This window comes from Crocodylus siamensis, chromosome 7 (assembly GCF_052110815.1).
Source record: "Crocodylus siamensis isolate JL-2025a chromosome 7, ASM5211081v1, whole genome shotgun sequence".
Taxonomy (NCBI): Eukaryota; Metazoa; Chordata; order Crocodylia; family Crocodylidae; genus Crocodylus; species Crocodylus siamensis.
Window position 1 is genome coordinate 54,347,043 of NC_143401.1, and position 15,202 is coordinate 54,362,244.

Sequence of the window (15,202 nt, forward strand, 5' to 3'; positions counted from 1 at the left end):
CCGCTGGGTTCCTACCCATCCTGTACCCTGCTCAAGGCACCAAGGGCTCAGCTCCGCTAAGCTGTTGCACCACCGCTGCTGGCTTCTGGGTGCTGGGCCTCACACTGCAGCACTACTATTTCCCCATGCCCTGGCTTTGGCACTGAGGGCTCTTTTAGCACAGGCCAGGCCCTTCAGGATCCAGCCAGCCATCCTCATGCAGGGTGGCTAACCCAAGCAGCCTCCACTGCTCCCTGGCTCCCAAGGCTTGGGCCTGTGCACCACCCTGCGCACCAGGGGACCTGGCCACTTGCCAGGAGATGGAGACTGAGTCGCCTCACTGCAGCCCCAAGGCCCTTACCCTGTGCGTTTTCCTGTACACTGTGTGGCCCCCTGGCCCTGCCAGGGTTGCAGGCTTGAGCCACTACTTGCAGCTCCCAAAGCCTGGGCTCCGTGCACCATGATGGGCCCAAGCAGTCTCACACTGCTCCCAGGACCAGGTCTCCCCGCACAGTCCCCACGTGCCATCAACAGCCCGAGCAGTCTCGCACTGCTCCCAAGGCTGCTCCAGTGGCGGCTTCAGGAGCCTTGGGCCTATTGCCTGCTGGGGGAGAGCTCCCCAGCTTTTCTTGGCTCCGCTCTTCTTGAGTCCCTCGCTACATCTGCCCAGCATGCTGAGCACACTGGGCTTTTATTTACACCAGAGGCCCTGCCCCTGAAGTCTGCCAGACCTGCGAAGCACAGTCTTCAATCAGGTCCCGGGGCTCCTCTCATCCCCACTCCACCCCCAGTAGGGGCGGGGTAAGCCTCTCCCAAGTGTTACCTGATTGGTGGAAATGTTCCACCAATCCAAAGTGTCCTTCTCCAAGCCAGGCTTGCCAGGCAAAAGCAGTGAGCCTGCCACACATGCCAGGCTTTTTGCAGGCTACACTGGTATTGTTCTCCCTATCCAACCCTGTGCTCTACTTTCCAGTAACAGAGGTAGGGGGTTCCCTGTCACACCTGCCTTTTCACTAAACAGTCATACATCTCTTTTACGTAAAGCAATTGCAGTAATGTTTTTCCCATTATTCAAAGGTTAATTGCAGTTGTAAAAACCATTTTTTTCTGCAAAAAAGAAAGTTGATATGAAAGTACCAGTAAACTCCACCACTTGTTTCAGACAACCTACAACGAATGTTACAACTGAGAAATAGGGATTGAGTCTTGTTTTCAATAAGTCCTTGACTTTTTATCTCTCTGTACAATACATTTACTGCACATTCCCCTTCACATTGCTGGAATAATGACAGTTAGGTCCATTGACTCCTGCCCTAATCTTTTTTATTTCTTTCCCAAGTTGTAAACAACAGCAGAAACATCTTGATTAAGGTGTTGTCTTATGACTCCAGTTCAAGTGCCACCCTGGACTTGTTTCAAAAGAGCTTTCCCAGTCAACCCAAATGTAAATGGGGGGCTTAATCATGCTAACACAGTGGACTGATAGGGTTGGGAGGCCCTTTGACCTAACTGTATAGAGTACTATTTTTAATGGTATGGGTATTTTTTAGGGTCCACGAGGTAAACCAGGAGAAATGGGGCCTCTTGGTCCCCAAGGGCCCTCAGGAAAGGATGGACCTCCAGGATTAAAGGGAGAGCCTGGACTTATGGGGACTCCAGGACTGAAAGGAGACAAAGGGGAGGCAGGACAAGCTGGCTCACCGGTGAGTAGGTACTAAGCACCTTAGAGCAGTGAATTGTCTTTGCTGAAGTTCACAGCAGAAATGGGCAGAAATGTCTAGATATGAACCCCCTTGAACACTGAGAATCTCAGACGCAAAATTTAGGGACAGGGTCAACTGTAGCATACATTGTATGTAAGTGTAGAGACTCCCAGCTGTTAGCAGAGTGTCACGTCTTAATAGGTTCTCCAAATTAAATGATAATTAATTATGCTTTATAGAACATGTTTTCCATGAGATTCCACATATATCCACCATCTTATGGTTAGTATTAGGATGAGATTATGGCACCAATCCAGCAAAACATTTCAGTGTAAGCATCATATTAAGCATGGGCATAATACCCAGAGTTGCAGAAATAAAACATTTCACAATGGCTATTAAGGTCTTCAGGAAGTAAAACATTTAAGCACATGTATATCCTTATTTGCACTAGTAACCAAGGGGTTTCTATTGGAGGGAAGGAACAAGTTTCATGGGTCACCTGGGTAAAGATTACCACCAAAGTTCACGGAACAAAAAGAGCTTTTCACCTTTTGATTCAATGTTGTCACTCTCTCATTTGCATGATTAAATACTGAAAGAAACAAAAGTCTTTCTTGCTCTGTAGGGTCTCGATGGCCCAGCCGGGGAGAAAGGAGAACAAGGTGAGGAAGGGATACCAGGATCTTCTGGATTACCGGGTCCAACTGGACTTCCAGGACTTACAGTAAGAGTGCAAAGAAACATGGACTTTTTAAGATGGGTTAAGCAGAGGATACAGAAAGTACAAAATACTAAGGCTAATATTTTCAAAAGCACTTCAGTGACTGAGAAACCTGAGACTCCCAAGTCCTTATGTCACTTTTGAAAATTGGTTTAAATCTCATTGAAATCTAATAGGGTTTGGACTCCTATATCATGTTTGTCTACATCGATGACTCCAGTGTGGTATAGGATAGCTAATGATCTAGCTCAGACACTAGTTGTAATCCAGCCACAGCAGCATGCAGTTTGCTGCAGGTCAGTTTACTCTGCTTCTCACACTGAGCTCCATGCTTGGCTATCTCTACACCATACTGCTCTCTGCAGAGGAGACATACCCCAGACACCTTTGAAAATTGTACCCTGCATGCCAGTGTAAGAACAACAGATACTAGCCTAACTGTCCACACCCCACAGAAAATCCACTGTGTGGCAATACTTTCAGGCATCTGTATGTAAATTATATGAATAAATGTTAAGTCTTCTTTACACTTTTGAGTGATTTCTTCTTCTAACATTGTGATTATATCATACATTACTAGTGATGAAGCTAGACCTCTCATTGGTGCTACTGTATGCATTGGTTCTATTGTTGTTTTTTTCAGGGAGAGAAGGGAGAACCTGGAGAAAGTGGAGAAAAAGGAAACCCAGGGGAGTCAGTAAGTATTGTTTTTTTTTTCCCTGTAAGATCAGAAGGGGCAAAATTGAATCTTGGCACCAGTGCTTCTTGGAACTCTGCTCGTCCCACACAAACCACATTATCACCAACACAATAGCATCTCCACGGGCTTCATGAGCCGCCCAACTTCCTGCTTTTCCGCTAATCATAGCTTGTGCTTTTGCTGCAGCATTTATTATGGGAATGACTATTTTACTTTTCATTTTTAGGTATCTGGGCCACCTGGGCCCCAAGGTCCACCTGGTGCTTCAGTAAGTTTTGATTAATTATTTTGGGGGGATGCATCATGAGGAAGAAGTTGAACAATGATGGGGCAGTGGCTGTACAGATTTTACCAAGGACTATGTCACTTGCATAAAATGTGGCATGGAAAAATGTGTGTAAGGGTTTGAGGAGGAAAAGCACTGGATGTACTGAAGCTTGGAAACACTGAGGCTGTGTCCAGATGAGCATGGCTGTGCGGAACATACTGGACAGGCTGAACATACTGCATATTCAGCTGTTCTTCACACTGCAAGGGAGCAGCGCAGGGATTTTTTTGACCCCTGGATATCCAGAGGTTAAAAAAAACCATGCAAAAAAAAAAAGTGGAGTGGTGCACACAGGGGCATCACACACCATTCAAATCTGGAGCCTGGCCGGCCAGAGCCAAGCTCCGGCTTCTGGCCAGGCTCTGAGTGGCAGGATTGTCACTGCTGCAGCCCCAGGAGGACCCCAGCATCCCAGGTAAGACTGCTGCAGCCTCCCCTACCCAACCTGGGGTAACCTGCCACACTCTAAAGGGCACATGGCACAGGCATTCCCTGAGTATAACTAGTGGTGGCACAAGGTGTGCCCATGCAAGTTGTCCCCAAGGAACCAAACATCCATGCTTGTGTGGACGCAGCCTAAGAGAGTGAAGCAGGCAACTGATACAACTCATACAACTGATACTAAATCCTGCAAACAAGAGTAAATCTATTGTGCAATGAGTGTTAAGGGTAAAGAAAGGAAAAGGCACAGGCAAAGAGAAAGGGGTTAGAGGAAAGGGAATGATATGATGAGAGGATGAACCAGGGAGACAATCTTAGTAGCAGACAGCCACTGTCAGGCTGTGCCTGGATAGACTCTCTGCATTACCAAACTGGAGCAGTATGTGAAGTGCATCTTAATACAGACAGAAAGATATTCTGAGGCAATGTTTATTTAAATGTATGTGAGTCCAGCGTGTCAGAAACAAAAGTTAACACACTGCATGTGGAACCAGGATACTGTGATTTAAAACTAGCTTAGTAAGATACCATTTTTCTTATTTCTTATCTCAAATGTAGGGTCCTCAAGGCCTTCCAGGACCGAAGGTAAGGCTGTAAAGTATTCAGTATTGACATTTTGACTCAAGGTAGCCAGAGGAGATAAATTCTGTTTAGTAACAACTTTATAGTTTTCATAATTTGTTTTTGAACTGGAGGTAAAACCTATTCAATGTGTTTTGCAAAACAGAGCTATGTCAGTTTGAGATAAAAAAATTGGGTCTCTGATTTCTATCTGTCTGCCTCCCTTTCTCTTTCTGCCAGAAAACTTGAGGGCCCACTCTGGACCTTAGAAGTATTATCAAAATTGATTATTCTCCATGAAATACAAACACATAGGGCACAAAACTGGACAGGACTTCCTGAGTCAAACCAGTCTTCTGCTATTTCAAAAAACATGTTACATAATCCTTTTCATAAACTTCTTATGGTCCATCTTAAAACTAATTAGGATTTTTGCTTCCACAACCCCTACCGGAAGTCTGTTCCAGAGTGTTTTGTCTGATGATTAGAAAACTTTTTCTAATTTCCAGCCTAAAGTTATTCATGCCCAGTGAATTCCAAGTTATTCAGCTTCAACAAAACATCATATTTTGACAATAAAACATCACCACCAGATCAACATGTTGCTTTTCATCCAATTATGTAGTTTCAAAACCTCTCTTTTAAGGTTGGAAAATGTACAGGCTTGATACACAGCTATGCAAATCTACACATAGGCACATTCACACATGCAGGCATGTGTGCTTGCAGCAGCTCAAATAGGAAGTGGCACAAATTTGAGCCGGGGATTTTTGCCTCAGCACTCATGCCTGAACATGCACTTTGTTGTGGTGCAAGTTGTGCCACTTGGGGCAAAATAACCCTGCCTGGCTCCTCCTGGATCTGCAGCCAGGGGGAGCTAGAGCCTGGGGCCAGCACCTGTGCTGGCCCCAGCAGTATAAAAAGTGGCCCTGGCAAGCAGCTCAGGACTACTTGCTCTCAGGACTACCCTTTCTGGATGTCGACAGCAGAGGCACCCTGTGCCCTGATCCTGGTTGGTGTCACCCATGTCAGAGACCTCCTGGACTATGATAGGCAGGAGTGGGTGGACCCTGCTGCACTGGCCCAGCGCATGGGTCTGCCCAAGACGTGTGCAACCTGCTATCTGGTCCAGGAGGTGAAATCTGCCTTACCTCTCAATGCCCTTGCCCCCAGGCCCTGCACATGGCAGTCTCCTGCTCCCCCATGTCCTCCAGTCCAGGAGTTTGTCATGGGGCTGGCACCTTGCCTGGCCTCACAGTGCTCCCCGCTCCACCACCTAAGCTGGCTGGAAGACACCAGACCAGTCTGCTTTTCCACTGTTCACATGGCCACCTCTACACCATTGCGTGCCACATGATCCATCATGCCACCCTCACATCCTGCCCAGACACCAAGTGGCGGGACCTACTCAGCGAGGACATGGCTGGGGCACCCCAGTGGCTGAGTCTGTACTCCACCCTCATCCCATGAGCCACTGGAGACCTCAGCTGGTGGCTCCTCCATGGAGCCATCGCCATGGGAGTGTATGTGGCTAGCTTCACAGACACCCCGGTCTCCTGCCCCCTTCTGTGGGCAGAGGGAGACCCTGCACACATGACCCTCAAGTGCCAGGCTGCAGCCCCTCCACCTCCAGAACCTCCTTCTGAGGTTCTGGTTGAATTTCACTCCCCCACCTTTTTGTTTTTGGTACCCCATTTCAGCCCCACCAAGTCCCGGGACCTCCTGATCAACCTCCTCCTGGCCCTGGCCAAGTGGGCCCTGTACTTGACCAGGAAGGAGGCTCTGGCTGGGAAGGTGCCCAGAAACTGTGGGGCCACTTTCCTCTCACTTATTCATGCACGTTTCTGGGCAGAGCACCAGTGGGTGGCATCCACCGGCTCCTTGGAGAGGCCTTTGAGGACCAGTGGGTGCAGCCCGGGGGCTCTGCTCAGTGTCACCCTCAGGCCACTCATTTTCATGTTTTGACACTTTGACCCTCACATCACTCCTGTCCTGTTTTTTGCTTTTTTTGTCCCAAGAATTCTGTTGTGGCATTTCACCCATTGGCCCCCACAATAGGAGCTACTAGTTAGCCAGGTGGGCCTTAGGGCCATGGTATTTGAAGGATACAAATAGACAGGAGCCTCTGGGAGAAGTTGGCCATGACCCTTCCTACCCCAGGGCTGTTGCTGCCTGCTCCTGCGGTTGCTTCTGGGGAGAAGATGGCCTGCTGCTGTCTGGCTACTGCTAGCTGCTGGCCTCAGAGCGGGGGGTAAGCAGGCTGCACCCTTCCTGCCTGCTGCACTGCCCCCCCCCAGGGGGGGGTCCTTTGCTGCACACTGCCCCCCCTAGGTGCCCACCACACCCCAGTACTGCACACCAGCTTCTGCACTTCCTGTTCTGGTCTGCTGCCCAGCCCACCACCAAGCTGGCCAGGGAACAGCCTGGGGATGGAGGTCTGTGCTGCCTGTGAGCCCCTCCCCACCAGCACTGCTGGAGCCCAAAGGTGCCTTGCCTGCCCCAGCTGCCTCAGCAGGCCACCCCCTGACCTTCACCTCCACTTTCACCTGAAGCACACCTTGAGTGGCTGAACTGGATGGCTGCTACCACCACCACTGCCATTGCTGTTGCTGCTGCTGATGCCACCTGTTCTGCCACTGCTCCTCTCTCAGGAGAGGAGATTCCCTGCTGCACCACCTGCACACCACACCTGAACTGGATTACTCCCTAATTGTTTGCTCCTGCACTCCCTTACAGCTGCCTCACTGCATCTGATCCTACTTTGCCTTTTCCTGCCTATTGCCCTGCTGTTGAGTGCCTGGCTGGAGGCCTGAGGGGCTCCTGGACTGACCTTCAACAAACAAAGCCCCTCCACTGCTCCAGCCATCTTCTTACATCTGCCTCAGCAGCCTTCCCACCCTTGTGTGGTAAGTCCTGTGGTCCACTTCTGGCCTGGTGTTCGTTGTCCTGTAAGTCAGTGTGCTCCCCCTCCCACACATTCCCCAAGCATAGCCTCCTGGTTTTTAATTTTTTTTTTTCCCTGTGGGGCCTCGTTGAGCTTCAGCCCCCCCACCCCATTTCCCCCACAACCTGCAGCCTATTAGATTCACAGCCCCACTGTATATTTTGGTTTTATTGGTTTTCCTCCTCCCTTATGTGAAGCAATGGCAGGGCATAGAACCTTTGGGGGGGGCAGATGCCCCCACAGAGCTTCCTGCAGCCCCCACTATGGGGGCAGATCCCAGCCAAGCCCTGAGGGGATGCATGCCCCTGCAGCCCCCATCCTGGAGGCAGAGTCAAACCAAACTTCTCCAGGGGTAGAGAAGCCTGCAACCTCCACTGCAGGGCAGGCAAGACTCTCTGTCAGGGAGCCAAGAGCCAGGGCATCTCCCCTGGCTATCCCTTCCCCCCAGAGGGGTCCCAATCCTCCCCCCCACCATCAGGGACCAAGGGAAAGGGCAGTGGGCAAGGGCCCCACCCTCTTCAGCCTCCTCCACAGCTGGGGGTGGGCAAGGGCCCCCCAGGGCCCCAAGCCTAGACCACTGGTGCCCTGAGGGTACCAGGTGCATGCTACACCAGCCAGCACACCCACTTAGACTGTCCCTCACCCTAGACCATGGCCGCACCAAGTGTGGCCCCCTAGCAGGGGAACTGAAGCTATGCACAGGTGGCAAGGGGTCTGTTTCCTTGCCTTGGAGGACGCTGCAAAAAAAGGCAGTGGAGAGGATACTTGTGATAGAGAATAAGTACATACTCTTCGAGCCCCTAGAAGAGCTGGGCACCAGGGTGGTCCTCAACTCTGTCCCTCCCTGTATCCCTAATTGGCCCCTGCTCCCCCAGCCCCAAACCCTGGAGAGAGTTATCTCCCTGGTGGTGGCCCTCTTGCTGGGGTGCCAAGACCCCAGCCTCTGCACACATGCACTCTTTCCATCGCCAGGTTATGATCCAGCTGGTGGCAGGAACATGGCTGGAGGCTGAGGGGTGCCTTGTGATTTCTTTTCAGGGAGCCCTGGTGAGGGTTTTCTATACACTGGGAGACCTGTGATGCTTCTGGTGCCATGTCCCAGGGCACTTGCATCATGAGTGCCCCATGGGCCAGCAGGAGAGGGCATCCTCAGATCCCACTGGCAAGAGGGATGCCCCTGCCACTAGTACTGCTCCCCGCTCTGTGAGCTCAGGGGACCTCACCCCCAAACCAAGTTTAGCAGAGTACCGGAGAAGGCAGCAATAGCCAAGGGGAAAAAGGAAGTAGGGCACCCCTGCCCGTAGTCATGTCCTTGCTGTAGCTTCCCCACCCATCCAACCCTCACCTTGTCCTACTGAAGCTTGTCCACCTGAGGACCACCCCATGGCTGAGTGGGTGTAGGTCCCCTCATGGCGCAAAGCCAAAAAGAAGGTCCAGGCATAGCTGAAGCCCTCTGACATGGAAGATTCCTCCCCCAGCCCCGACCACCACACAGAGTGAAGGAGCAGCCTAGCTCCCATGGGCCTCCCCGGCTGTGCCTGACACCCCATCCAGTGGAAAGATCAAATGGGTGATCCCCATGAAGAAGGCTTTGGGGCTGCTGGACAGTCCCTACCAGGAGCCCATGGAGGAAACCTCTCACTCTGCTGGCCAGGACCTACCCCCTGAGACCACAGGTGCTGAGGCTTTGTCCAACCCAAAGGAAGGTCCAGTAACAGAGCCCCCCGCAGCCATCTGGGGGAAACAGACCCTAGGGCTTACCCCGCTGAGTCCTGGGGACACTAGCCCCTTGTGTCAGCTAGACTGCTGAAGTAGCATCCCAAATTCACTTTTTAAAATAACCCAAAATCTACGTTCTTTCACAATTAGAACAAAAGAGAGAGAGGAATTGATCAGATGGGCAATGTTTTATTGCTATATTTACAATGTTAAATCAGTTTGGAAGCTTACCAGTGTCTCTAGCATCATAATAAAATAAATCCTAAATATCTAAATGTTTTAATGTTTGCACTTGGTTTCCTTAACACATGGTGGGTGTGTGATGGGGGGGGGGGGATGTGGGGTTTGCAGGAGGGGGGTGGGAAGGGGGTGGGGGAATATAGGTGGGTGTGGAGGGATGTTGGGGGATGTGGGTCAGTGTGTGGGTAGTCGTGGGGGGACTGTTCACTCCCCCACCCAGCTCCAGCCTCCCACACTGCCCGCAGCTTACCAGTAGCAGCGGTGGTCAGTGTGCGGCACCCTGCCAAGCTGGGCCGCACCTGCGTGAATGCAGCAGCAGTGGTGCCAGGCAGCTGGACCTGAGCCTCACTGCCTTCCACGCAGCAGGGCTGTGCCATGAAGCCCTGAGTGGCCCTGACCTCTGCTGTTACTGCTGGCGATTGTGGGGAGGCTGGGGCCAGGTGTGAGAGTGAGCAGGGGGAACAAACAGGGAGTTGGGAGAATGAATGAGGGTGAGGCGAATGAATGGGGGCTGGGGCCGGGTGGCCCCCCCCGGCCCCCACCCTCCTCCAGCCCCCCAACCCCCTACTTACCTGGCATGAAGCCAGGTCCAGGTAATTGCAGCTTGCACCACTGCCTGCCCTGCACAGGCAGGCAGCGTGCTTCAGCACCAGGCCAAGAGCCAGTCATAGAGAGCCCCTGGCTGGCTATTAGAGTGTCACTGTGGAGGACCAGGCCTGTGGTTGCCTCAGGGCATAGTCCTGGATCATGCCTTGCCTTGCTTTTTTTCCCCAGGGTACTTTTTGACCCCTGGGTATGCACTCCCAGAGTGGGGAAGTACTGTACCCACTCTACTCTGCATAGGCATGGTCCCATAAGAAACAAGTCCAAATGTTTCTTTGGATGTGGAAGGCTATATTCCATCTTTATGAAGTCCTATGGCATCTTTGTAATGCCCTGAAAGATAGCTGACTGTTCTTTGGAAGCACATGCTTATGGTAGAGAAGTCTGTTCCAGGTACATACGCTGGAGCTAAGTGGAATGTTTTGAAGCACAGTAAGCAATGATACATGTGTTTTCAAAAATAAATAAATAGGAGTATGCTTCATAATAAAGGGAGAAGTGGCAAATATAGTTGTGCAGGGTGCATACTTTTATACAGTGCTGACATTTCTAATCCAGGATAGCATAAAAACAAAATTTCTACATTTCCTAATAACTGAATTTTTTAAAAACAAAAACCATCAAATACAAAAGAACCCTTTGGATTGAAATGTTTTGTTTTGTCAAAATGAAATGTTTTATTATATTATACTCTACTATCCTCTGCTATACTATATTAACCTATACTGTATCAGGAACATACAAACATAAGCAGTGCAATACTAAGTTAGACCAACTGTCCATCTCACTCAGGCTCTGACAATAGCAAGAGTAGATGCTTTAGAGGGAGAGCACTGAACAATATATACCTAGTGTGATCTATCCCCTATTCATTATTCTCCCTGGCAGCCATCACCATTGGATTACTGTTCTTTAATAGTTATTAATGCATCTGTCATCTATTCATTGGTCTAGTCTCTTTTTGAACCTGGCTTTACAAACATTAGCCTGTGTAAACTTCCTGTGTTAATGAGTTACACAAGTTAACTTTGCGCTGAGTAAAAAAGCAGTTTTTTTACTTGCTAGTCATTAATCTGTCTCCTGCTTTTTCAGTGGGTGCCCCCTAGTTCTAATATTCTGGAATTTGGTAACTTTTTCCATCAGAAAATTTCCAGTGAGCTCTGTTACCTATACTTAACTCCTACCTGCCTTGGTTATTGCTACTCCTTCACTAGTATCTTAACACTTGTTATGCTCTGTTCTTCACAAATGATGTTAGTGTTCAGTCACTGGGGCTAATTCTTCCCTTGTTTGTAAATCAGAAGGGATCTCACTGGGGTCAGTTGAGCTACACTGCTTTTCTTCAGTAGGAGGAGACAATCAAGCTATCTTTGCCTCTGTTATCATCTCTGCCACTACCATGCCTTTGAACTGGAGGAATGTTTGTTTTAGAAGTGGTACTATGGTGGGTTTATTTTCTGATCCATCCTTCTTCAGGGGGAAGCAGGGATTGATGGAATGAAAGGAGAGAAGGGTGTCCAGGGTGAAAAAGGAGACCGAGGTCCACTGGGATTACCCGTAAGTATCTAGGAAGCAGAGAAAACTTGGCAAACTATACTTAGTCCAGTCATAAAAAAAAAAATCAATAAATAAGTTTCAAATAAGAATTTGACTTTGTAAAGTGAGATTTAGGGAGCAAAAGATAGCCTATAAATTGCTATGGTTTTTGCATTTTAGTGGTAAGCAAGCCTCCAGGGTTTTAGGGAATTAAGATAGGCACCTGAAGCTGCAGAATCTTCTCTTTTGGGCCTGTTAAACTAGAGGACTCTTTAGAAAAGGGTCCCCTGTATTGTTCTTTCTTCTAATTGGGTTGGAAATGAGACAAAATCAATTTTTGGCACTTCTCTGTCAGTCCTGGCTGTAACCTTAAGCCAGAGATGTTAATCATATGGCCTATAGGCTGGATTTGGCCCACAGAACCTCTCTATCCAGCCCATTGGAGGGCACCATATGTTGGACCCTTTGGTGCTGTTGGGCACAGAGATTGGCAATGAGCTTGGCTCACCACTACTGAACCCTGTGCTCCTGCCAACCCCACCCATACTGAGATCTGTGCTCCAGCCTCTGTGAGACCCTGCACTGGGCTTGCTGCTGCTGGATCCTCCACTGCCCCCACTAGACCCCACACTACTGTTGCAATGGCCACTAAGGCAGCCCATGTGCCCTAGGTTAGATCCAGCCCAGCAGGAGCCCCACAGTCTGGGTCCAGGTTGGGGCCCCAAGTGAGTTTGACATCCCTGCCTTAAAGTTTGGAGATATGCTAAAGTGAAAGACAAACAGCCTGCTGAGCAATTTGTAACCTGAAAAAATGTTTTGGTTCATGTGTTAGTGTGGTTCTTATTTTGTCCATTGAAGTTCACCTATCCCTATCATTTCTATCATAAAACCTGAAGGCCTCCCAGAAGCAGAAAATGCCTGACTAAAATGTCACTTTTCACTTTTATATGTAGCAAGTGTAAACTTGTTAATATAGTTGAGATTAAATCAGTGTTACTGTGCAACTCACATATATGCTATCAAAGAAGCTCTAGTGAAAATCCTTGGAGTTTAGAATCAGAGTAGCTTTATATCAAATCCAATCAGGTTTGAAAGGAAAGGCCCTGAAATTTTTGCTTATTAACAAAAAGCACTCAGGTGAAAGCACCAAATTCACTTTTATTGAACCTTTCTGCCTGGAAACAATACTGCAAAGAGGGCATTTTCCATATCTGTGTGATGTTGCTATTTTTGTTGGCCTTTATCACCCAGACCCCTTGTCCAGTTTTGTCTGGAAATGTGCATGTCTTTGTTTATTACTGTGTTGAAAAATCATGTTTAAAGCAGTGATGTAATAAGTGACTTCAAAAACGGACACAACACATGAGAGTGGGAGGGGAAGCCCTTCACACAAATAGGTGATTCATACGTTTCCTTTTTGTCCCAGCCACCCACAGTTCTCAGTGGCAATAAAAGTAAAAACAAGCTGCTTCTCAGGGGAGTTTTAACAACGGTGGAAAGCAAGAACCCTTTGAATATCTAATTTGCCTTCTCAAACAACTTAATCATAAATGCTAAATAATTTTTTTCACTCTTGTTTGTGACTAAACTAAACTAAAGCTGAGGAAGTTGCTGTGAATATGTGAACCAATGGCACAGGAGTATGTTCACATGATGCTCAGAGAATTAATCTGACAACTCCTAATAGTGGGAGTGCTGTGAAGGATTCTCCTAAGGCAGTTGTCCCTCTCTGAAGAGGTAGTCCCAAGTATCCTTGCTACAAATCCTTGGCATTTGTTTTGACTCTGTGTTTCAGCCTGTTTGAAATTATTTGGCTTTCAAAGCTACAGCTCCTCTTTTTTCTAGGTATCAAGCCCATTTCTCTTACAAATGTTTAATGCTTGGCAGTTCGACTAAAGCCAGTTGACTAATAAGGAACTATGTTCTTTATTAACGAATCCCCATATTTCCACCTGGAAGCTCACAGAATTGGGGCTGGCTCCAGCACCTGTGGCAGATAGTCTGTAAATTGTAGGCATCTAGACTGCATTCTACTACCACATGGTGGAACTCATTTCAGAATTAATCCATGACGATGCACTGTCTGTCCCAACAGTGCCAGCTTGGTACTGCTGTTAGAAGGGTCTATAGAACCTGCATTACACTGCTTTCTCTGTTGCCTAGAAAAGCACAGAACAAGTTCATTCACTTTTGTTAACTATCAGGCCATACTTTGGTACAGCATGAGAGGGAATAATGTATTTTCAAGGGGATCTTAAAGTCACCAGTCAACAGTGCTTACATTCAATGTCTCTATGTTTTTGTTGGTTTCCTTGTAAGTACCATCACCTGTCCTTGAGGTCTGAGTTCTTGTTTATTGCAAGCATATGTTTGTCTCAAGTCACTTCACTCACCTCTTCCCTCCCCCTTTCCTTTTCCTTCCCTCACCCCTTTTCCTTCCTGCCTTTTTTGTTAACCCTTCCCCATCTGTTCAGGGTGCCTCAGGTTTAGACGGCAGGCCTGGACCACCGGTGAGTTCCATTTCTCCATTACCCTCCATTCCTCTTCTCTGATGCTATGATTCATCTCATCTGTCCTCCCCATAGCCTTGTTTACGATATGACTAACTTTCTTTTCTCTGAACCAGGAAAGAATAAGTCAAACTGATAAATTAAGACACACCTACTGACAAATGAAAAATCACATTCTTGTCAGTCTCAATATTGTCTGTCCATCTGGGATCAGGAAATTTGGCTTTAATCTCATCCTTTCAAATAGTTTGTAAATATGGGTACATTATTGCCATAATTATATTAAATGAAGCCTATGCAGGAATCTGTTGTACTATGTACTTCTGTCCTCATATTGTGAAATGTCTCCGTTGTGTCTTTCCCCGTGGTAGCTTTGCTTATAGCCCTCTGCAACAATGACTCCCCAGATTTGTCTTGGGCCTAATAACACCTTGTGTTTTGTCCTGTGAGCAGAAGGCTTTGTTGTTCACTGTTTTCATATCTACCATTTAGGATTGCATTGCAGTGGGTTGCAGGAACCCTCTTCCAATTATCTGACATGCACCCCGCCAACAGAAAGAGATGCATCCTTTCAGCAAGCATAAATGCCTTCACCAAGTCCTAGAAACCTGGGGTGGAATTTTTTTTAGTACTGATTCCATTCATCTGGGATATAGTGGTGTCTAGTGTTTGGGCGGGAGTCTGAGAATCAAGAGTTGTATGTTCTGCCCCCAGCCCTATCACTAACTTACTGTTATGTCTGGGTAAATCACTTAACCTCTTTGTCCCTAAGTTTCCCAGCCTGCAAAACTGGAATATAAATAATAAATCATAACACTCTTCCAGTTTTACAAATCATTTTTTACTCCTGGACAAAAAATGCTATGCAAGGGCATAACATTTTTATTGCTTCATAGAATGACACATGTCCTCCAGTTATAATCAGATTTGGTGTTATTCAGAAACACTTTGCTTTTCCTTTTTCAGTGGAACAGGAAGTAATTTCATTGCTCTTTAACTCCTGCCAAACAGAAAATAAACAGCAACCTCCTTATTTGCAGGAAGTTATATATTTACTTTTATGAATATGCGTATTAGATATTCTAAATAGTTCTGATGGATATTTAAGGAAACAAGGTCTTGAATGATCTTAAAATGACACCCTAAGAAATCCTTACCTCTCACGTAATTCCTGGGCCATCGAGGCTACAACATCACTCTGACAGTTCCCTAAA

General features: G+C 47.8%; 1 protein-coding gene across 1 annotated transcript in view; it reads left to right on the plus strand.

Annotated features, from left to right (window-relative positions):
- Nucleotides 1–15,202, plus strand: part of COL13A1 (collagen type XIII alpha 1 chain) — a 119,720-nt gene that overhangs the window by 84,275 nt on the left and 20,243 nt on the right. Inside the window, exons 30-36 of the mRNA XM_090058244.1 lie at nucleotides 1,530–1,682; nucleotides 2,311–2,409; nucleotides 3,050–3,103; nucleotides 3,333–3,374; nucleotides 4,434–4,460; nucleotides 11,419–11,499; nucleotides 13,953–13,988. Of these exons, the coding sequence (XP_089914370.1) occupies nucleotides 1,530–1,682; nucleotides 2,311–2,409; nucleotides 3,050–3,103; nucleotides 3,333–3,374; nucleotides 4,434–4,460; nucleotides 11,419–11,499; nucleotides 13,953–13,988 (492 nt within the window). The remainder of the gene's footprint in view (nucleotides 1–1,529; nucleotides 1,683–2,310; nucleotides 2,410–3,049; nucleotides 3,104–3,332; nucleotides 3,375–4,433; nucleotides 4,461–11,418; nucleotides 11,500–13,952; nucleotides 13,989–15,202) is intronic.